Source organism: Copadichromis virginalis, linkage group LG18 (genome assembly GCF_057382275.1).
Source record: "Copadichromis virginalis isolate Kocher_CV1m ecotype Utaka linkage group LG18, C_Virginalis_male_GT1.1, whole genome shotgun sequence".
Classification (NCBI taxonomy): Eukaryota; Metazoa; Chordata; class Actinopteri; order Cichliformes; family Cichlidae; genus Copadichromis; species Copadichromis virginalis.
Genome location: NC_140635.1, coordinates 26,382,440 through 26,405,801, shown reverse-complemented (window position 1 = coordinate 26,405,801; position 23,362 = coordinate 26,382,440). Strand labels below are relative to the sequence as shown.

Genomic DNA, 23,362 nt, shown 5'->3' with positions numbered 1-23,362 from the left:
TGCCAAGCCGGCGTAGAGGATCAGATCAAAACAAGCTTGGTTTACTTTCATTCAAAGCTTTGCATTTTTGTTTGTGTTACATTCAAGTACCTAGTTTATTCCAGCATTAGAAGGGAACAAAACAACAAATCTGAAAATCTTCACTCTGTCTGACCTTCTTCTATCAGCAGCACTGACATGGAGCTTCTCAGATGTTGACAACTCCACTTCTGGACTCATTGTGTCATCTGTTCTCCGTCTCTCTCTTTTTTTTTTCCAAAGGAAGAAAGACAAGAAACAAAGCTTTGCTACAAAGGTCACTCGGAAAAACCTGCTTCTTTCTCTCATTTATTTATTTTTTCCAACAAACACCGGGGGAATAAAAATAGTTTGGTTTAAAAATAATGGCTTTCATCTTCATTTATGCCTCTGAATATTCAATATGAGAGCAATGGTGCCCCCTTGTGTAAAATATAATTAACAGTCTGATAGTAAATATGCACCTAAGGTCAATTATAATTGAATCTGATAGCACAGCTTAGAAACGAACAGTGTTATTTAACCGTGAAAGAGTGTGATCACCTTTACAGCAGCTTCTGAGGTCCAGCATGTGTTTTGAACATTTTTTATTCCACATTCATACAATTCCCTCTGCAGTAAACCTGTATTGATTCTCTCAGAGGTGAAGGGCGCTCCCTCTGTCCGTCTTTAGCCTCTCCTGCTCTTCACAAGGACTGCAGCTCTATCCTCCGCTGTCAGAGCTCTGTGCACTCTGCACCGCTCGCGGCTCAGTCAGGCGGTCGTAGGACAGCGCTGTCATAACCTGTGAAAATGTACAGTGTGATATGGCTTTGGAGAATAGAGAGAACCAAGTAATAAGTAGAGGCTATCAAAGACATGCTGAGTTAAAGATTTTACTGGCTAGAACAGCCTGTGGCTACTGTTTTTCACACTGGATTGGTGAAAAAAAAAATTTTTTAAGCAGTAGCTTCGGCTAGTTTCAAACAGGGAAGGTAGATGAAGGACAGAAAACGGAGCTCTTTCTCTCTGCTGACATTAAAATTAAAATAACCATTAAAGATTTTGTAAGCGTTAAATGATCAGTCTGAAGCCACACTCGTGTCTATGCTAAATGTGAAGCTACAGCTAACCACACAGCTAAACTTAGTTTAGCATGCAGAATAAACATAAATTCAAAAGAACTATTTGGAATTTTATCACCAAATTACTTTTTTTAAAAAAAACAACAGTAGAATGTAACATGTTATATTCCAGTGAGCTTTCCCACCTGCTAGTTTGTAGCGTCTGTTTTCAGTCTCAACGCTATGTGAAGCTAAAGTAAGCTATCCTTTAGCAGAAGGCGATTTTCTTAAAGCCATACACAGTCAGTCTGCCTAATGACCAAGACTATATTAGAGAGACACACTACCCAGACAATCACGAAATGAACTATGGGATAATCCAAAGCACAGATGGCTGTATTAAATATAAGTTTAAAGGGGAGAAAGGCGTTTTAAACCGTATTTTGAGCTTTTAACAGATTATGGAGTATATATATAATCTAGGGAAAACTAAAAGGAACATTTTTGGTTCAGTCGCACTATAGCAAAAATTGAGCAACAACCTTCTTGCAACTAGGAAAAATTGGTGATTGCAGGGTTTATGCACTGATGTTGTTTGTTGTGTTTTGTCTTTCTCCCCTCTCACCCTCAATCGGTCGTGGCAGATGGCCACCCTTCACTAAGCCCGTTTCTGCCGGAGGTTTCTTCCTGTTAAAAGGGAATTTTTCCTTCCCACTGTGACCAAAGCACTTGCTCATAAGGGGTCATCTGATTGTTGGATTTTTTTTTTCTGTATTCTATGTATTATTTTAGGACCTTTACTTAGGGCTTAAAATCTGGGACTGTCCACCAATTGCTCTTAGAACTGAAGAAGCTTCTCAGAGGAGAGATGAAACGTCTTCAAGAAACCTAAAGAAGTCCAGACGCTTTTCTTTTAAACCTCCTTAGACTATGATGACCTGGATGACTGAGAACCTTCACAGACATAGGTCTTAACCTTACAATCCGGTTGTTCAGTGATGACACGACGAATCCTACTTCCGGGCCTAAAGTAGTCTGCGTTTAATATGGCTTTTGTGTTGTTAACATGTTTAATGTTATGTATTTTCTTCTATTTGATCTCAAAAAGCTCCTAAAACAGTCAGTGATCACTGCTGACCTCCCTCGGCTTTTATTACCGCTAATCATTTATTTAAGCTCAGTTTTTAAAACCTTAGGATGTAACTACAGCCCAGCCCATGCAGCAGTATATGAATGACTAACCTCGTATTGTGGATGGATTATCTCAGTTGTTCTCCTGGCTGAAGTTTGGTCCTTTTACAGCATCCTGCCATGCGATTACATTTGTTCCTGACCACCGAGAACACTCACGTTAACTTTTATCGAGTGGAAAAAAAAAGTTAGCTTGTTTATATTATGCTAACATAGCTGTGTCGCTAGCGGTCACGTAGCACATCATTATATACCAGCTAGCCCAACTTCAGTAACCCTTCAAACGTCACTGCTGTTTAGTTTTCTGTCTTCATTTATGCTGGAAGTGATAACAGAGCTGTACGTTTTAATTTCTTTCCAAAACCCTGCAGTCAGGACATGCTATATTGTATTTAGATAGAAGCTAGCGAGCTAACTCCCTGCTAACTTCTAACTCCGTTAAATGTCATAAATTCCGTTTTCATGGATGCCTGGATGTTAAACTCAATTGTTACACCTGGTAGAGCAGAACGCTGATCATTTTATTAAAGATGAAAGACTTTAGACAGTTTTTCAACTCTCAGTAATGCCATAGTGATCGTTTGATATATGGACCTGCAGCGGAGTTTAGACCCAGACACGGCTAGTGACGTCAGACTGAACAACCGGATAAAAAGTGCATGGAGGCAACTGTTGTTGTGATTTGGTGCTATATAAAAAGAATTGAGCTGAACAGAAAAGTTTGTGGCGCGCACTTTTAATACTAAGGCAACTGCACAGGTGGATGATCATGGTCCCCCTCAGACTGACTGCAATCACTCTCAGATACCTTGTAGAGGTTGCCAGCTCACTGCAATCAATCAATTATTCTGCACCAAAGAGTGCAACCTGTCTGCAATAGGTCTCCTTGCAACAGGGGACTTGACTCAAGTGATTGCAAAACAAAATTAATTCTCTATTTAAGCAAGCTTGCTGAACGCTTATGTCATTTTGCAGTTAAATCGCTGTCCTGCAGCAGCTACATCACTACTTCTGGAGGAATTTCAGGTCTGGATCTATGACGTAAACGCTACAAGCTATAGCTTAGCTTAGCACTCTATAAAGAATAAAAATTTGAACAACACAAAACTTTCCAGTTTCTCTTTTGTATCGGTTAAATAACTGTATATGGCATGTCTTATCCCGTTGGTTTATCAGTGATAGTAGATATGTGTTAGTACCACATAATAGATTACATGCTAAGCCAAGCTAAGCTAAACACCTGACAGAACACAGCCACATAGCCAGTCTGTGTAACACTACACTATTACTGAGCGCCTTGTTCTACTTACTGTGATCATAAGAAGTAGTGCCAGCATCATGCCCAACATTATGTACAAATTATTAGTCAATCCTCCAGCCCACAAGGGACCCAAGATTGTGGCCAGGCCCCCAACTGAGCGTCTGACACCTTGGCTGAATCCTTTTGGTGAGGGATCACAAAATATTAGGTTATTTATTTCAGATATAAACATAACAATATGGCTTTAAAGTTCGCTACGTGTAATTTTTTTTTCTATGCATCACATGCGCTGAGCAACAATCTGTTGTTTTAATGTGTTGAGCCAGCACACGGTGCCAAGGTAATATGAGCCAACCTTGTGTTTTCTCAGCAGTGACTTTGGAGAAGAGAGACACCTGAGACACGGCCACAAAGGGAAGCCCCAGCAGCTGCAGAAACACTCCGATGATGAAGGCTGACAGCTCCCATCCATAACCACCTGGCAGGGGTGGGAAGATGATATCACAGGATCGCTAAATTAAAGTAGTTTATCACAGAGTAAATGGAATACATAATTCAGCAATTACCTTTAGCGCAATCCAACATAAACCCTCGCATACCTATATTTGATAGACCTAGTGGCCAATAAATATGACAGTTCTGAAGCTTCTTATTTCTCATGTGGAGTCATGATCATTCAAAGAGTGTGGCAGATCATGCTTCGGTTGCCCAGCTCGTCCGTCCGTCAGTTTTTAAGTTTCTCCCACAAATGGGCTGGCAACACCAGAGACGGCTCAATCCGAAAAACGAAACCCCTGCCAAGCTGGCAACCACTTGATTTTTGTTCTCTGCTGCTTTGCATCATGCACATGCCTGTATGAATTTGTGCCGACTCTAATTGTTGGAAGTTCTTGCATGAGCTGAAAGTCTATCATTTTACGATCAAATTACAGTTTCACCAATCAAACATGCCTCTCGGTGGCCCCAAAGGATAAAATAGTTTTTCTTTAGGTGTCTTTCTTTCGGGTTTTATGTCTTTGTTCGGTTGCTTTAACCACAACGGTTAACAAATGGCAAACAAATGACAGCCACGCTTTAACAAATAGCATTTTTGCTAAATTTGATTACTCTAATCCTTTTATATGTACTCAGGCACTACCCAGCTCCAGCACCTGTCACTTGTAATCAGAGCGATAAACGTGACGAGCTGCAACAGACGCAGGCCAACATTAACATACAGGATCCGGTTTGCCTCTATGGTATCCTGCTGAATGATATCATTTACAGAGCACACTCAGTTCAGCCAGTGTGTAACCCAATATGGCTCTGCTGTGCTCTACACACCGACACTGGTGGAACAGAAAGGATTTGGCTCAGAAAAAGAGGCATTTTTGTGTCTGTGTGTGCCTGCATTTGTGTGTGTGTGTCTGTGGGTGTGGTTTTTCACAGGCAGGTTAGCACCTCGGGGGTTGCAGAGGAAGATGAGGCACCAGATACAGGCGGTGCAGCAGATGACCAGGCCCGCTGCCAGCACGGCGCGGTCCGCCACCTTCCTGCTCAGCCAGCGTACAAAGAAGAAGCCCAGGATGACCTCCACCCCGCACAGGCTGTACATGAGGCTGTTGCCCAGCTCGCCAAAGTTGAAGTGGCGCTGCGTAAGAGGGGTCACCATGGTCTGTGAATTTTTAGAAAGACACCAGTCATTTAGGCAAAGCGGTCCATTCAGAGGTAAAGAAAGGTAACCAGAGTATCCAGTTAGGTCAGTTTAATAAGAGGTGAGAATGGATCTTTACACAGAGGCTGATTATGTGCTTCAGCATTTAACTGATTATTTTCCCAAAAGTTTAGGTCTTAGAAGACTCAGTGTTATTCACTCTGGATGATAAACAGTGTGACATAGTGTGAAATGTTTGGAATCGCTGCCTGATGGATCTCGATGGTCGCTGCTCTCACCTCCAGCGCCGTCTGATTGAAGAGAGTGATGAACTGAGCCGTGAGGACAACAACTACCTCTTCTCTCAGGAACTCTGTGCAGAGAAGGACAGAGAGAGAGATACCAGAAGAAATAAAATAGGGAAGTCAGGGAGAAAAATCCCCAAAAATCTTCAACTGCTAGCTTCAAATCGAAAGTTTCAACTGGCAAGTTAATTCGAGATCAAGAAGTTTTAAGAGAAAAGAAAAGTTGGACGATCTCAAAGCGGTTGTAAGATAGAAGGAGGCGTGACAAATCCTGGCCGCCTGGTCGTGTTGATCATGTCGTCCAAGACGCTCTATATCTATTTCTTTTGATGGAGAGAAGTATGGATTCTGATATTTATCTTATATCCAAAACATGATTACACAGGAAAAAAGGGGGGGGAAGCTTTCAATAAATTCCAAATTTTGATACCAGCTTTTCCTGGAACAAATTCCTCCTTATGGGCTTGGAGAGGAGGAAAACGAGCTGGGCTTGCTGCTAAATTTGGATGCCAGATGGCTGGAGAATCGGCTTGATATTACACTGTGTGATCCACTACAGTTCAGTTCTCTGTGTTCAGCGTTTGCACTGCTATTGACATGGTTTGATTATTTTATGTCACTGGATGTGTATGTGTGCAGGTAAATACCTGATGTGGCTTTAAAATGATTTATTGTACCTCAGAAAGTTCTGAGACAGATTTTTTTCCCCAAGATTTCCCAGCTTTTATTCCAAAGTCTGAATCTACAGACTGATTATTAGAATCAAAAATGCTTAATAATGGACAAAAAAAGTTACAAAGTGGTTGCTAGGGTTGCCAGGTCTTTGGTATTAAAGCAAAGGGCAACCACTGGAGCTGAAAATTGCCTTGCTCTAAAAGAAGGTCAATCCTAATGTTAAAATATCCAGACAGTAGAAAGCATCGTTAAAGAACAAAAAATAGTTTGTGCATTTTTTCACTTATTACAAAATCTCTGAGCAGAGAGGGGTTTTTTAAGGACTCTGGATACTAGAAGCTGGGGGCGCGGCCAATTTGACCAACAGGCATCCAGACACAAGCAACTGTAAGCAGTTTGGGTCTTCTAGGTATCACCTCTGCTAATTCAAGCCACTGAGCTGGATCTTACCTCCATGCTTGTGCTGTTGGTGCCTTTTATGACAATTTTAATTGGCTAATATGATGTGTTTCTGCGTGGTACGAACTCTCCCAGAAGTTTGTGTTTCTGGTTTGGTGAGTAAAAGTCTAATATTTGATTATTATCTTTGTTAACACTAATTAGCTGATTTGTTTGTCTGTTCATTGATCCTATGAAGTTTATGGAAGCAGACTGGTAACCAAACCTGCTAGAGTGAGCTGAAAACCTGATTCTTCATCCAAACATCAACTCTGTCTTCAAACACCCCCCCCCCCCAAAAAAAAAAAAAATGGTGACAGCAAAAACATCAAAGCATCAATTCAAACGGCAAACGACTCGGAAACTAGTTTTTATCCCATCTATGGATAAAAGCAGCTCAGCGGCCAATCCAAATTAGCCCAAGATTTATTTATACTTTTTTTAAAAATCCAGGTGGCCACTTTGATGCTTTTCCTTTGGACCTTAAAGACATGCTCTTGCTCAGCCGATACATTTTACATTTGATGCTGCACAGAAAATAAGTAATAAAAAGATCTATGAGGAAAATGCTTTGACCTAAAGATGGTTTTCTGGTGACGCCACAAGTAGACAAAGCAAAACAGCAAGTTCCACCGTTTTATTCATTGTATAGCTTAGCTTAGGAAAGAGACTAGCTAGCATGGCATTAAAATTAGCTTACCATTACTTCTAAACATTTCATCACTCGTGAGAGGAGGGGTACAACCTGAAAATATCAACCCAAAATTCAACCCTAAAACTAATCATACTTTCTTGATCTAACTGGAAAAACTAAGAAGCTATATAGCCTAGAACTGTTTTAAACCACATATTGACTTCATTGATATCATTGTTGTTAGTTATCCAGGAAGACATTTACTAGCAGAGGATCTAGCACAGAGTAAAACCTGCATTTCTTTTATTTCTATATTTTTATACATGTTAAACAAATGAAGGCATTCACTCCTGCATCTGGACTTTTTGCTCAGTATGAAAGTGGAATCTAACTCTTGATTACAAAATATCTCTTAAGTATATTTCAGATAATACATCTTTGAATGTTTCAGTCTTTTCAAGGGAGAAGAACTAGAGCGTGAAACAGAGCAGGCTACAAACCTGCAGTGCCGTGTAAGCATGTGTAAAATCTGATCCAGATCAGATACAATACAAGTACATGGACTAAAAAAGGCAGTTGTGTAGTTTTCCTTGTTCCAAAAGCAAAGATTCACAGAGATTTTACTGGTGCTGTTATGTACTTTTTTCTTTCCACGACACCTACCAGAAAAATCAAGATTTGATGAAAGAAAGTGAAAGATCTGCCCTGATTTTCAAAGCTTCTCCACAAAAAGTCAGAAAAGATCAATAATTAAAGAGAGCGAATACCAGACACGCTGTAAGGGCTAACAGACACTCCTACTGCATGTGCCAGAGAAAACATCCTCCGCTCCTGCTGCGTTTCTGGTGTTGTAGCTTCTCTTCGTACAAAAAGGAATCAATAAGAGGAATGTTGGCCACATTACCAATTCTGTCTCCATTTCATCCACAAGTCAACCACAGCAAGTCAGTCAATAAAAAAGGAAGTCTTCCATCCTTCCCTCTACCACGTCTTCAAAGAGTGAGAGAATCAATACAGCACATACACACAAACACACGCACTCGCAGTTGTGTCTTTAGAGGACACAACACCGACTCGCATTTCCTGGAGAGTTACTTCAGTCTTAAACACAACTCTGACCCCAACACTCACCTCGACCGTAAGCTTTAAACACGTCTGCAGCTTAAATTTAACGACGTCCCCAAAAGAAAAATAAATCCCCAGAATGTGAGTGCGTAAATCTACGATCAAAGCTTTAGGTCCTCACAACATGGTTAAGACAAATGAGTAAGTACTCAACCCACTCACTCCCAAGACACACACACAGTCAAAGAAAGTACAGAAAGGATATTGAGTAGTGGCAAACAATCGCAATCGCCATGTAAACGTACTATGACACTAATCCAATAGTGCACCTGACATCATGTATATACATGCTCTGACATAAACCAGACATGTACACGCAAGTCCAATCAATACACCGGGAATCTGATCTGACATGCTGCAGAAAATTCCTCAGAGAGACCTGGAGAATGGAAAGTGTGTGCGAGACTGAGTGAGCAAATACAAGCAAAATCAATAGAGCAGATATGAAACATGTGCATTGGCAGTGACACCTCTTCCTACCTGAACGCTGCAAAATGGGGCAGAGGAAAGCTGACTGTAATTGCTCGAGACAGGCAGTCAAACCTGCCGGCTCACCTCTGCTGGCGCTGAAGTTTCGGAAGGGGTCCGAAGCTCTGTGGACGGGTTGCATGTCAGACGAGGTGGAGGTCTCCAGTTGGTCGGAGTTGAGGGCTCTGTAGGTGTGCACCGGCTCCTCGTCAGACCCCATCAGCGGCACCTCTTCCTCTACCTCCTCCTGTTTCATCTCCATCATCGTGGCTCCCCCCTCGCAGCTAACGGGTGGTACATCCCAGTACATAGCCAGGACGACAAACTGGAGCAGCATCCACAACAGGCACATGAAGATCTGACAGCATGGAGGAAAAACCCACATGTCTTCAAAGATCTTACAGTTTAAACACACAAAAAAAGATATTTTCACAGGACCAGAATCCCTGGAAGCTTTCAGGAGAGATAAAGTGGTTCAGCTATGGAAGCGCTGCCTGGCAGAGTGAACTCTAGAGAGGGATTCTGGGTCATATTATGCGGAAAAAAATGGAAGCAGGCATATAAGAGCTTTGTTAAGTCTCATTTAAGCTTCATCCACGCTACAGGTGTTTTATTGAGGCACACTTAGATAGAAACAGATCGATACAGGTTGTTACGGGACCGAGTACCGCTGCAGGTGTTTTGTATTCCTCTTACTCACAGGAGAACAAAGGAGGAAAAATATATATGTGAGCACAGAATGTAGAGCGACTATTTCTGAAGGTTATTTCTGTATTCATGAGCCTTTCACAGAACCTTAGATTACTGATTATCTGGATGCTGTTACCCCAGGAGACGTATACTTGTTCACAACAAAGGGCCCCAGTTTGAAATCACACAGCCGCAGGAACAGGTTGAACGCCGGCCCTGTAGAGACAGGAGGAAGTGCTTTAAAGATGAGATAAATGGAAGATGTGTGGAAACAGTAGCCTGCTCCTTAGTGATTTTATTGAATGTTTTTTTCTGCTCACAGTTTAAATGAAACATCAAAAAAGAAAAAAGGGGAAAAAAGGATCACGAAATCCTTCCCGTTGTCTGATATTTCCTCACAGGGCAGAAGGGGTGGTGAGAGGTGAAATAACACCTATTTCTCTGTGGATAAGTGGAAAGGGTAGAAACTGACCAACAAGAAGACCGGCTTGTCGACCAGCCATGATGGCGGCAAATATTCCAGCTCGCTCCTCCGGCTGAGTGCTCCGAGTCAAAAAGCCAAAGATGGAGGACCCAGCTCCTGCTCCGACACCTTAGGGCAAACATATCAAACTATGATATATTACATGCATTGAGTGTTAACCGTTTTACGTAATGCATGCGTGCATGTGTGTGCATTTGTCACCTGCTACAATCCGACTGCATAACAAAAGCCACTTTGAGTATCCAATGAAATACATAAAGTTACCTGAGAAGAAATTAAAAAAAAATAAAAAATTGTTGTGAAATGCATCTTCATCTGAGGCAAGATCTTTGTTTAAATGTTTCCAAAAAAGTACTGGCTTCACCCTGTAACAATTCCATTAACTTCTATACTATTCTATACTTTGGCTAGTTGGCTAATGTTAGCATGCTAACACGCCAACCAATGACTGTATAAAAAAAAACTTTTCTTTTACTAAAAAGGTCTACAGTCATTGATTCCAACACATTCGGTGACAATAGAAAAACACTGTATCTAGTAAAGTGCACATTAACAATAATAGACGATCATGTGGTACTGCTGTTTTAGTTAGTTGATTTTAGCTGATAGTAGCTAGGTTTTAGCTAGTATTTACTAATATTTAGCTACTATTTAGAATATACTGTTAGTCTAATAGCATTCAGGTGATTTTGTTGTTTGGTTGACAACATAAATTTCTTAACAATGACTCACATCATCCCTATAATGCTTTGCTTAAAGAACAAATAAATAGTTATTTTAGAAATTCCCATAATCCATTGTGTGCATCCTGTAGATAAAAATTTGAATCGCAGAGGCAGCTAGAGAGTTCTCATTTTGAAGCCTGTACCTTCACACAAGCCTAGAGACTAGTCAGTGGCTATCTGGTAACTATGGTCACTATGGAAACATGTGCATCAACTAACAGATTAGCCAGTGGCTGCAGGAGGTTAAAGGTCCACTGTTAATAGCCCTCTCACCACTCACCAACCACAACTGCTTGGAGAGTGGTTGCTAGAGGTTGGCACGCACTAGCATGAAATTGGTCACAAAGCGGTATGGAGGTATACCGTGCGCTACCAGGAACCTTCTTGCAGTTGCTTTGGTCTCTAGCAAGTTGCTGCTGTCACCAGTAGTTTGCATGGAAGACACGTGAACCTTCTCTGTTTCAAGTCTTATTTTAGTTTTACAACAGCAAGCTATGGGGCAACTGCAGCAATCTGCTATCAACAAAAGCAATCACAAGGACGTTGTTGGTACAGTACCCTCTTTGTGACCGATTTCACCTAGTAACCTCCAGCAAACACTGACCAACACAACCCAGCGGGTGGTTGCCATGGGGTTGCCAGCCAGTATAGGTCTACATAACTAAAGCCTTTTTTTTTCTTTTTATGAAACCACACGTGATGAAGTGTGACTGACAATCACATGGCAGGAAATGGCCAAACACAATTTAGCAAGCACTTCCTGCTTAACTGTGTCTTTTATTCTAAATGAGACTCAGAACAGAATCAATATTTTGGGAAGGGACCAGTAGGGTGATTTCCTCTTTGACTTTTCTACAATCAGACTTCTTTTTGCAACTGCAGAAGCCACCTTCTGCTGGCCATTAGAAAGAAAGCAGGTTTAAATCAATTCTGCGCCTCTTTCACTATTCACTTGACTTTCTTCCTCCCGGAGGCTACGTTCAAAGAGAAATTTAGATTGCATTCAGATGAAAGGAATGACCTGATATCAGATTTTTTGTAAGCTCGGTCATCTATAAGGAATTCTCTGTGTTGCATGAGGTGAAAATAAATGCGTAAAAGATGACCCACAGAGTCTCTTCATACAGAAGCGTGACGCAGAGTCTAAATTAGTCATGTGATGTCTCGTGGCTTGACTACTTACCAACAATCTCGAAAACATTTGAGAAAAGGACAATGGACTTTGTAGTTTTGCTTCGATCTGACCAGATGCCAAATAGCGGGCCCGTGACCAGTGCACTCAAGCTGAAGGCAGACAGACCGAGACCTAGGAAGTAAGGTGGAGCCTCCAAAATCTGTAGATACCTCCATATTGTAGGAAGAATGACAGCTGAGGCCACCACAGAGGAACAACAGAGAAGGGTTGAGACGTGTGCATTAATATGCCAAAAACAACCCTGAAATGATATCCAGTTCGATATGAACTTACCGTACTCTATGCCACTCAGCATGAATATCAGTCCAATGGTGAGAAAAGTAAGATTCCTCTTTTGGTGATTATCCATTGTCCTCACTGACTTGCTTCTTTTTACATGCCAACCTCTATCTGCGCATGCTGCTCTGAAACATTCTTCAGAGCCATAATCAGATAACAAGAGACACCATGCATCCTATTACAGCTGCCGGCCCAGATAATCAGAGGAATCTGTTGCAGCGCTTTACAAGGTCACAGCAAAACTTCTTAGAGATGGACAACAAAGACGATGGGAGGCTTTTCTTACAGAAAAAGCTCAGGACGAACGAAGCCTGGACCACGTCACAGCAAACATGGAAACAATACAAACAAATATGAAATGATTGCAGTAGTCCAATTCCATTAGGCATTTATGTTAAAGATGAAATTCTGTTTGACTCCAGTCCTCGGTGTAGCACCACGCTGCGAGATCGAGGCAAGTTCTCAGGTTGCCCGGTGAGGTAAAGTACCCTGAGGTTTATACATATTTAAACTTGTTTGCTTCAGTTTCATCAAAAGCACCTCACAACCTTGTGAAAAAATGTGCAAGGCCTATCTGCCCCTTTTGGTTACACAGTAATATGCAAAAGTCTTGAGACACTCCTCATTTCTTTATACTTTTCTTCCAAGGAGGCAGACTAAAGAAGAACATCTAAAGAAGAGCCAGGGCAATAGTTCTCCAGGCCTTCTGAAGGAGTTTCAGAGTTTTTCTTGGAACTGACTGTTTTCATAGTAAATCTTTTTTTTGTTGTTGCTTTGCTTTGTTTTTTTTTTCTGTTAAGCCACTTAACACTGACCCATGAATCATTCAAGCATAATAAAAGCTCCTACACATAACAGAGAATCGGACAAATTGTATCTTTAAGGCACTTTGTTACTTGAAGCCTGTTGCAAAAACACATCTTCTGTTCAATTTCTGTAGTTAAATCTATGAAAAATGCCAATGATAACATAAAATAGTAGTTTTGGCGTAGTAATGTGATTCCCAAAGAGCTATTAGCTGAAAACTCGGCATATCCCGGCATGGTGTGCAGTTTGTCCTTAAGGATTTTAGGAAACTGCTGAAGAAATCCAGCAAAGACTTGACACAGGACCTGACAGATGCATCTGGTGCTTAAGTTGATCCATCTACTGTTCACTGAAGCCTAATGAGAAATGATCTCAATGAAAGGAAGAAGCCAAAGGAAGAGAAACAGGGACAAAAGGCTGAGGTTATCATGTAATGCCAGATTTTACAATAACTAAACTAAAAATGAGAAACAACAGATGGAGTGGTGAATCCAAATATGAAATACTTGGTTCAAGTATGTACAGAGGTCAGGAAAGAGGTACAACATAGAGTGTGTACAACATGGTGGAAGCTCTATCATGGTTTTGGGCTCCATTTCGGTCAGTGGTGTTGGAGATCTTGTCCAAATTGATGAACACAGAAAAGCACCATCAAATTTGGATCCATCATGTAGTACAATCTGGAAAGCTTCTGATAATGTTTTAGCATGACAACGATCCCAAACACACTGCCAATGCAGTAAACACACAGTGAAACACTACCAGTCATGAATTGGCCTCCCCAGAGCTCGGACCTCAACAAGCAGTGTGGGATCATGTTGACAAAGAACAGAAGAAAAAAGGCAGCCAACATAAAGTCACACCAATTATTGCCGTTCATGTTTGTTAGAATTGTACAAACTCTGTTTTTGCCTCACATACTGTGTGTTTCCATGCATGTTTGCACATGCTTCAATAAATCCCTGCACCTGTTTCCTATTTCTATAGCACAATATAAAGAAATAAGAGGTGGTTTGAGTCTTTTGCACAGGTCTTTAAATAGGAATTGTGCTTTTTACAAGCATGGGGCTAAATTTAGCTGTTCAAAAACACAATAAATCACACAGTGATAAAACAAAAAGTAATGAAATACATCAGATAAACAAGGACTATAGCTTATGGAGCTTTAACAGCAGAGCGGGCAACGGAGGAAACTATTCAGCTTAACGCTGCAATGTATTCAATACTGAATAAATTAGGTATGACACTGCTGTCTGTTGTGTTGAGCTGTAGCTCCTTTTTTCAAGCTGCTGTGGTGTTCCTAGCCTTGGGCTCGCTGTATTAAACAGAACTGTCACCAAGTTAATACCGCCATATGTTTTTCAGCAACCCATGAATAATACAAAACATTTGATTGTTTGAATAGCAGATATAAACTCGCTCAGCATCATGTGCTCATGCCAAATAACGTCTAGACAATCTGAGAGGTTTCGAGCTCACCAGGCCCCTGCAGTGATGAAAAGTCGCAGGACTCATGTATTTGGGTAGGAATCTACTATATATGTATGCGTGCATTTGTTGGCCATAGTGTTGACCTTTCTGTAATTTTTTTAATGAAAAATGATTTCATAGAGCATGTGTACTCACCAGTGTAGCGTCACTGCGTGTGTTTCATTCTGTGGAAACGGTAATCAAGGAGGGATTCATCCGGCTCAGCTTTTCCGTGACAAACGGCTGCTGCTGAGTGTCACAGGCCCGCTGAGAGGCCATTAGCATCCTACCTGCCTTACCTGTGGTGGTTTCTATAGAAACACATATGAGGGTGGAAGGTGTTTTTGCACTCACCTTTGAGCCTTGGTAAACAACAGGAAGTTCCCCGGTGACTAAACTGATATCGAGTCCACTCAGCCAGTCACAGCAGTGCCCCGGAGCCTGTTGGAGATATGAAATGATCAGCTGCTGGCAGAAGGACATTTGACTTTCAGATAGAGAGGAGCTTGTTAGGTGGATATACTGTACAGGAGGTAGCTCAGATAGGAGTGGGCATGTGGTTGAACACAGATTCTCCCCGGAGGTCATCCAGCATCCCCATTAACATTAACCTGCACGGTGCTCGCAGGCGGCAGACACGGTAAGAGCCGGCAATCGACTGGGCCAGGCAGCAACACTTTTGGGTTCATTATGAAGGAAAAGCACGGCTGAATTTAAACAGAGCTTCACATTATACACGCTATAGGTGCTCACTGGGTATGTATAAAAACCAGTTTGTGGTGACATCAGTCAGTTCATACTGCATTCCACTGATTGGGCATAGGATTACTACTATAAGCCTGGAAAATGTACATCTTCTGTTTGTAAAGTTTTAAAAAAAAGCCTATATTTTGTATCCTGTCCTGCCTCCAACAGGTTACAAAACCAGTAAGTTTCATGACATCCTGCTGGTCTGTTAATGGCGTCGGTTAAAAAGAAATATTGTATAAATATACAAACAACTGCAGCAGTCTGTAACAGATATGCACTGTTGTAAACAAAGGACTAGTCAAGATTTTAGAAAAAACGATTCAACATATATGCATGTGTGAGATTACAGCACATGCACAGCACAGAGTATTTCTAAATGTATGGCTTGAAGGGGAATGATATATCAGAAATAACCTGTATACACTCACCAGCCACTTGCTACACGTTGCTAGTACCAGATCAGCCCCACTTTTGTCTTCTTTCGTTTTAATTCCTCATGGCACAGATTCAACAAGGTGCAGGAAGCATTCCTCAGAGATTTTAGTTCATCGCACAGGTTGTCAGCTGCACATCCATGATGAGAATCTCCCATTCCACTGCATCCCAAAGGTGCACTGCAATGTTCAAGAAACCAGTTTGAGCTGATTAGAGTTTTCTGACACGGTGCATTATCCTGCTAGAAGGAGCCATCAGAAGACGGGGACACTGTGGGCATAAAGGGATGGATGTGGTCAGTAGCAAAACTGTGTTAACAAAATATCCCATGAAGCTGAACTGTTGATACAAGGCAGGCTAGATCCATGCTTTTGTGTTATTTATACCAAATTCTGATCCAACCATCTAAATGTTGCAGCAAAAATCAAGTCTTATCAGACCAGGCAACATTTTCCCAGTCTTCTGTTTTCCCATTGTAATGTAGCCTCAGTTTCCTGCTCTTAGATGACAGGAGCAGCACCCAGTGTTGTCTTCTGCTGTTGCTGTAACTAGTGATGGGATTTCCGGCTCTTTTTAGAGATCCGGCTCTTTCGGTTCGGCTCACTAAAAAGAGCCCGCTCTTTCGGCTCCGAACCGGCTCTTCAGGTTGTTTTGTTGCTTTAATTTATTTATTATTAACAATAATATAAAATTATGCACAAAAGGAATTACTAACGTAAAAACAAGTGGTTTTATTTATATATGTTTATATATAAATATATGCGGTGGCCCCTAGAGACAAAACACGTACAAACTCCAAAACACATTTCTAGCATGAACTGAACTTCCAAAGCAGAGCTACTAGATCACTTAAATTACACAATTGAAAGCATGTGTGTATTGTTTGTGTATTTATACACAGGCACTCATATATATATTCAAATAATTTAAAAAAAAGTTCATTTACCTGTTATTACCACACACCAAATCCGGTCATTGGTACTTGCTGGCTTGTGTAGCCACAAGATAACAAAGGCTCAACACTGCGCCCAGCATCCTGGAGCACTTCTGTTGTTCTTTTGTACGTGTTTTGAGTTTTTATGTGCTTCTGAGTTTTTATATGCTTCTGAGTTTTTACGTGCTTCGGAGTTTGTACCTGTTTTTACGTGTTTTGGAGTTTTTACGTGTTTTGGAGTTTGTACGTGTTTTTACGTGTTTTGGAGTTTGTACATGCTTCAGAGTTCGTACGTGATTTGAAGTTTGTATGTGCTTTGTCTCTAGGGGCCACCGTAAATATACTTTTATTTATTCACTCCACATAAAATGTAATAAATAAATCATATAATACAAAAATCAACTATTCACATTTCAAGTTTTAACTATTTACATTTTCAGCTTTTTCCTTTCACAAATTTAAAGTGAAAAGAACACAAAACACTGCAAACCACAACACAATTAAATATAAATTATAATATGAAAACTAAAAGAACATGCATATTCTCTGTCATATGGACCTGCATGAATAAACTTTCTCAATCCTTTATCATCTGCAACCGAAAATAGTTGTGGATGATTACTATACCTTTCTAATGTTGTTGTCCCTGCCTCTTTTCTCTCTCTCTCCCTCTGGCTCTGTTCCTGTGCTACTGAGTGTAACTACCGCCCCTCCCCCCTCTGCCCAGCGTAAAGCACAAGGCTCGCGTGCAGAGTGAAGCGGAAAAAAAGAGCGAGAGAGAGGCTGAGAGAAAGGAAAAAAAAAAAAAACAACCACGTGACGGCTCGCGATAAGGAGCCGGCTCGCGTCGTTCACGTCAAAGAGCCGGCTCTAAGAGCCATTTCGTTCGCGAACGACCCATCACTAGCTGTAACAAATCTGCTTCAAGATTCAACCTGTCCTGATCTTCTGCTTACATTTGGTGTAACGAGTGGTTATTTGAGATACTGTTGTTTTTCCATCTCACAGCAGTCTGGCTAGCCTATGTTTATATGGCTAGATGCATTGCTTGCTGCTGTGTGATAGGCATGAACAAGCAGCGAACAGGTGCAGCTAACAAACTGCCGATTAAAGGAAATACTAAGGCCCACATTATTAACACAGGACTAATTAAAATGATTCCTCCAGCTTGACCTCTAATCACTGATTTATTGTTTATGGGCAGTGTTTTTCTCTTACAGTGTTCATGTCTGAGGTTTATACATATTTAAACTTGTTTGCTTCAGTTTCATCAAAAGCACCTCACAACCTTGTGAAAAAATGTGCAAGGCCTATCTGCCCCTTTTGGTTACACAGTAATATGCAAAAGTCTTGAGACACTCCTCATTTCTTTATACTTTTCTTCCAAGGAGGCAGACTAAAGAAGAACATCTAAAGAAGAGCCAGGGCAATAGTTCTCCAGGCCTTCTGAAGGAGTTTCAGAGTTTTTCTTGGAACTGACTGTTTTCATAGTAAATCTTTTTTTTGTTGTTGCTTTGCTTTGTTTAGGAACTAGCTAAATAAGCTAGTTCCTAAACTAATGACCTTCCCATGAGCCTCTGCTGCGCTTCCTGTTTATTGCTAATTAGCAAGTGGTACAATGGCATGCTACCATGCTAAGTGGCGTTTAGCTCAAACCACCCGTATTTTCAAACACAGCCTTACAGAGCTGCTAGCATGGCTCATTTTTTTGAAGTATTGGTTACATTTTGTTGTATTTCATTTCATTTTTATCACTTACATTACTTTAAATACATTTTGTATGTAAGTCATTTATTGTTTTAAAGAGTGTAAAATTAACCAAACGTGAAATCATTTAAGTTTGAATCACTTCTGAATTAAATCCCTATATGTGTGTGTGTCTGTGTGTGTGAGGCCCGGGGAATTCTGCCACACGATGGTGGCTCAGGACCGCGATCGAAGCCGAGGAGCTGACGGGCACGGAGAACAGGGGATTCAGACACAGGTGCCAGGTGCAAGCGTCGGGGAGGACCGCGCCATCCTGCTGGGCTGCACCATGATGGCCTTCTCTGTGCTCATGTTCTTTGTAGTCGGCATCACAATGATCAAACCCTTTGTTAACAGGTACACTGGGGAGTGTTGTCTCGTTTCCAGGCTCAGTTACAAATGCATCCCCTCACGGAAGGCTTGTTCTCCCCGTGTCTGTGCGTCCAAAGACGTGTGTGTTAAGAGTGAATGCGAGTGTGAATGGTTGCCTGTCTCTCTGCGTGTTAGTCCTGAGATAGAGTGGTGACCTGCCTCTTGCCCTGTGACAGCTGGTGTATATTTTTCCTTCTGCTGAGCTTTCTTAATCATTTTGAAAGATTTCTCCGCAACAAACTGATAAAAGGCACTTAAAAACACATGACATGTGATTGTTGTTGCACCCTATTCTCCTGCAATAGCTTTTACAAGTTTTATTGGCATTCACCATCAGTTGTGTCACATAATCTCCTGTCAGAATAACAAAGCCGGTATAACAGGAATCACTGATGATGCTTATGCTCTGTATTCCTGCATGGGATTTTTATTCCAGTAGTTTTTCTTGCCTGTCTGAGAGTTCCCAGAAGAATTCAGCACAACAATGGACAATGACCGACAGACCAATGACAGACGATGCTGAGCAAGTCTAAAGCTTCCACGTTCAGGATCTTAATTTAACTGTTAACATGCTAAATATTGGCTAACTGCACTGAACCACATAGATGAAGTAAGAAATTATAAAAACTTGGGCAGGAACCCTGCTCCTGTGGAAAAGTTGATGGGTCAGTCTATCCCACACTAATTTTGCTACTACAAATTGCAGTAGCAATCCTTTATGCAGCTGTTTTAATTAGTGCCATTGAGGTGTGCATGTGAATTATGTAAGTCTGAAGGCTTCTCTGAAGCTTCCCTGCTGGTTGTCTTCCAGTGGCTGGGATGATGGTAATGCCAGCTGTGTGCTGCAGAAGAGTGAGATACTGGAGGAGTGGGTGGACTGCAGAGGTGTGAGCACAGTGCCGTGCCTCAAGGCGACGGTGACGGTTTACTTCAATGGCTCCACCGAGGAGGCCGTGCTCCACTTAAATGAGGATTCTGTTCTCCTCGCGACCGAGGTGTGGATTTAAAACACAAAATTCCAGGTTTTAGGAATTGTTACATGAACTGCTCAGGAGGAGGACATCAGCTCTGGAGCATTAAATCTGAATATTAGGTCTTTATATCTATATAGCACAGCATGTAAGATTACTTTGTTTAGTAATTCTTAATTTTAATTCTCAGGTGTTTTATTATCCATCTAAGCATGGACCTGGGAATGCATGTGAGAAAGCGATGAAGGCTGAAGTAGCTGACAGGATGGAAAAGCAGCAACACTTTTAATGCCTGTGCCCTTGTGAATAAGCCAGTAGATATTATTAGGAGATGCTCTCACACTGCACTTCTGCTCCATTCAGAGAGATGCTATGAAGTATTTTTCGGCACCGGTGCAGAAAACGGAGGCTTGTAAATTCCCTTTGCTTTTTTTAACAGACACCAAAAAAAAAAAGACCCTTGCAGCTCGTCGCACTGATTGCAATCAGTCCTGCCAACTGTAAGGGGTAGGTCACTTGATAAAAAATTACACTTGAATCTTATCTTTTTCTCTCTCAGTGTTTCTACATGCCCAAATGCCAAATGGACAGAAAAGCACTTCAGGATCAAGTCCAGAAAGTGAACGGCAGCCTGGACAGTCTGCTCGGGAACAACACCGCATGTTTAACTGATCAGACGAGGTACCCCAACCACGCCATCTTACGCAGGAAGTACACTTTGCAGATGGTCCTGTTTGCACTGCTGTGGCCCTGTATACTTCTGGGCGGTGGAGCTCTGCTGGTGGGCCTTGTGAAACTGACTCAGTGTCTAGCCCATCTGTCCACAGAGGTGATCAGTGAAGCTGCAGGGAGCCGGCTGACTTCAAGATACACTCAGGGCAAACTGTACAGGCTGCTCCGTAGGTCCAGCGCACAATCTCCCTCATGACATGTCCAGAGCTTAAGCTGTAATATGCCAAAAAATGCCATTTTTGTAAGCCTTTTAACTGGTACATAAAGTTATCTAGTGTTGATTTGTAAAAGGTTAGTCAAAGTAAAATGTTGGTCTGAAGTGTGAGAATTGAAAATCTATACAGTTTTTGCCTCCTTATTAAAAAGTGCCTTCCTCTGTTATTAAATAGACACTGATGTCCAAATGTTGGCAGAAAGAAACAAAGTCTGCTTGACCAGCCACACCATTCATGATGTTTCACACTCAGTCAGCACCAATTAGTACCTCTCATGTTTAATTAGGCATATATTCAATATTTGTTAAGTGTCGAGCAGGTAGCGCTCCAACTTTCTCGGGCCAGGGATCACTTACAGGAGAGAAGCATTCCAATGCTCTCCTGATAATCCAAACACTGATTTATCTAGCCTGGGCTCTGGGTCACTGACTAATACTTTTTAATGTTTTCCAGATAGCAAGCTGGCTAATAAGTCAGTTTATGAGGGATGATTATTTGCACCCTGAGAGAAGTGAGGAAATTCGTGACAGATTGATGTTATGTGTCACAGTTGGATGAGAGTTTCTATTGGTCCAATGATAATATGCGAGGGAGTACTGGACACAATATATTTAGAATAATAACAGACTCTGCTTGAATGTCTTTGCATGATTCATGGTTAAAAATAATTCTCATCCTGGAGTTTTGTGTAAAACTCTCAATGCACTTCCCGTGTCTTTATGTTTCACTTCAAAGGATTCAGACTCTCTTGTTATTTTTAAAGTGCTTTTGAGAGATAGATCTACAGGTTTTTTGAAGCTTTTTCACAGTATCTCTTTTTGGACACTTGTTGTTCTTCATTCATTTTCAGTGCAATCCTTGAATAACTGAACATGTCCAGAGGATTTCTTCTTTGTTTGGCGTTTGTTTTTAAGCCACTTAACACTGGCCTATAAATCAGTCAAGCATAAAAAAGCAACTAACTCAACGGATGAACCAGTGTTGTGTCTACATGCAACAGACAACTTGACAAAGACCATTTTAAATTGTATCTTTAGGCACTCTGTTAACTTGTACCCATTTGCTTAGATGAAAAATTCTAAGAAAGATGTATAAAATAACAGAGACAAACATGAAGTAGTATTTTTACACCAACAAGGTGATTCCCAAAGCGCCAGTAGCAGAAAACATGACCTAACTCAGCATGGTGTGCAGTGTGCCCTTAAAAAACCATCTATAGCAGATGAACTGTATCTGAAAGTCATGTCTGTAAGAGATAATATCCAGAAAAGACCTGACACAGGACCTAAAGATACATCTGGCACTACTGTTCACTGAAGCCTAATAAGAAACAACCTAAGTGGAAGGGTGGGTGTTAAGATGCCTCTCTTAATGAGTGGACTGGACTTAAAATCAGTAGCAACTGACATTTTTTGTTAAAATCATTGTCAGTATGTATGGAGGAGTGGAGGAGAGAGGTACAACAGTGGGTGTCTACAGCCTTCTGTAAAACACGGTGGAGGCTGTGTCGTGGTTTGGGGCAGCGTTTCAGCCATTGGTGTTGGTGATCTTAACAAAATTTGTAGAACAGATCAGCATGAATGATCCCGAACACACTGCCAATGCAGTGAAAGTATACCGGGATAGAAAAATGCAGAATGCAACATTATCGCTCCCTAGATCCTGGACCTCACAAAAAACAGTAAACATCCAAAGATACGCTTTGAATGTCCTTCAAGAAGCCTGGAGAACTATTCCTGAGGACTACGCGATCGTGGCTCAAAAGTTGGCAGTTCGTCTTGTAATCGGAAGGTTGCCGGTTCGAGCCCCGGCTCGGACAGTCTCGGTCGTTGTGTCCTTGGGCAAGACACTTCACCCGTTGCCCACTGGTGGTGGTCAGAGGGCCCGGCAGCCTCGCCGCTATTGCCCCGGGCAATGTAGCTTGCCGTCACCAGTGTGTGAATGGGTGGATGACTGAACGTGTAAAGCGCTTCGGGGTCCTTAGGGTAAGGCTAAGTAAAGCGCTATACAAATACAGACCATTTACTTAACAAAATGACAAGAAAGCTGCCCAAAAGGGTTCAGGCTGTGATGAAGAATAAAGGTAGTCATATAAAGTACTCACTGCCAACCTTCACCTTGTATACAGTTTCCATGTTTTTACTTTTCAATAAATGTATGCACTTATTTCTCAATTCTGAGCAACATATAAAAACATGAGGAATGACTCAAGACTTTTGCACAGTAGTATCAATTACGGTACTCTTACCGTAATCATTTAATGTTAGATAATGTTAATGGGAGTCATTTCACAAGTGTGCCATATTGCACAGACCCTTCTAATAAGTCTTTTTTTGTATTTTTCTATGGAAACCTTTATAATGCTTCTCTTCATGGCTTTGGCTCACTGTGTAAATATTATTCTGGAGTTGTTTTTTTGTAAGCATGGAAATGAAAAAGTGGCTTGTAAATGACCTAAATTTTTAAACGAGTAAAATAAACCGACAGACTTATTCACGAGGAGAAATGTTTTTATTCAACAGCACAATAAATGAATGCATACAGACATGGTGATATGAGGATGACTAAAAAGAAGTATTTGAGGTGTTTTTTTTCTGACATATACAGGTGGAAAGATAACTAGCATGGGTCTGGATCATTTTAAAACATGCAGGGTAGTTTCTTTGTACGCGTTGTGCTTAGAGACTTCCACTTGGGGCAAAAATTCCCTCCACTTGATGTGAGAATGGTACTCCAACTGCAGCACCAAGTCCTTGTCCTTCAGTC

The 23,362-nt window shown here is 41.3% G+C and overlaps 2 protein-coding genes across 8 annotated transcripts; one reads left to right on the top strand and one right to left on the bottom strand.

Moving 5' to 3' along the window:
• Window positions 1-588: 588 nt before the first annotated feature.
• Window positions 589-17,294, bottom strand: mfsd8l2 (major facilitator superfamily domain containing 8-like 2). Of its 6 annotated transcripts, none has more exons than XM_085438736.1 (14): window positions 17,188-17,292; window positions 15,620-15,805; window positions 14,796-14,882; window positions 12,159-12,475; window positions 11,874-12,059; window positions 10,167-10,229; window positions 9,954-10,073; window positions 9,618-9,697; window positions 8,879-9,149; window positions 5,446-5,519; window positions 4,954-5,167; window positions 3,869-3,991; window positions 3,563-3,693; window positions 589-802 (listed from the first exon to the last, which is right to left on the bottom strand). In XM_085438736.1, the coding sequence occupies exons 4-14, from the start codon at window positions 12,232-12,234 to the stop codon at window positions 722-724; spliced, it is 1,419 nt and encodes a 472-aa protein (XP_085294862.1). In that variant the 5' UTR covers window positions 12,235-12,475; window positions 14,796-14,882; window positions 15,620-15,805; window positions 17,188-17,292; the 3' UTR covers window positions 589-721. The 6 variants fall into 6 exon arrangements, 5 of the variants coding, with proteins under 5 accessions (XP_085294862.1, XP_085294861.1, XP_085294860.1 ...); XR_014916341.1 differs by adding an exon at window positions 2,304-2,390 and having other exon boundaries at window positions 746-802; window positions 12,159-14,882; window positions 17,188-17,294; XM_085438735.1 differs by having other exon boundaries at window positions 12,159-14,882; window positions 15,620-15,896.
• Window positions 17,295-17,969: 675 nt separating this feature from the next.
• Window positions 17,970-23,095, top strand: kcnmb3 (potassium calcium-activated channel subfamily M regulatory beta subunit 3). Of its 2 annotated transcripts, none has more exons than XM_085438185.1 (4): window positions 17,970-18,050; window positions 18,454-18,663; window positions 19,490-19,673; window positions 20,209-23,095. In XM_085438185.1, the coding sequence occupies exons 2-4, from the start codon at window positions 18,476-18,478 to the stop codon at window positions 20,575-20,577; spliced, it is 741 nt and encodes a 246-aa protein (XP_085294311.1). In that variant the 5' UTR covers window positions 17,970-18,050; window positions 18,454-18,475; the 3' UTR covers window positions 20,578-23,095. The 2 variants fall into 2 exon arrangements, with proteins under 2 accessions (XP_085294311.1, XP_085294310.1); XM_085438184.1 differs by lacking the exon at window positions 17,970-18,050 and adding an exon at window positions 18,152-18,342.
• The last annotated feature ends 267 nt before the right edge of the window (window positions 23,096-23,362 follow it).

Excerpts from the sequence above, each read along its gene's own strand:
- mfsd8l2 (XM_085438735.1), bottom strand. The coding sequence starts at position 12,234 with ATGGATAATCACCAAAAGAGGAATCTTACTTTTCTCACCATTGGACTG. Across the intron at positions 5,520-8,878 it reads AAACTTCAGCGCCAGCAGAG|AGTTCCTGAGAGAAGAGGTA; the intron begins GTGAGCCGGCAG and ends TTCTCTGCACAG. Across the intron at positions 3,992-4,953 it reads CTTCCTCTGCAACCCCCGAG|GTGGTTATGGATGGGAGCTG; the intron begins GTGCTAACCTGC and ends CACCCCTGCCAG.
- kcnmb3 (XM_085438184.1), top strand. The coding sequence starts at position 18,179 with ATGGCATGCTACCATGCTAAGTGGCGTTTAGCTCAAACCACCCGTATT. Across the intron at positions 18,343-18,453 it reads ACTTTAAATACATTTTGTAT|GCCCGGGGAATTCTGCCACA; the intron begins GTAAGTCATTTA and ends TGTGTGTGTGAG. Across the intron at positions 19,674-20,208 it reads CTGTTCTCCTCGCGACCGAG|TGTTTCTACATGCCCAAATG; the intron begins GTGTGGATTTAA and ends TTTCTCTCTCAG.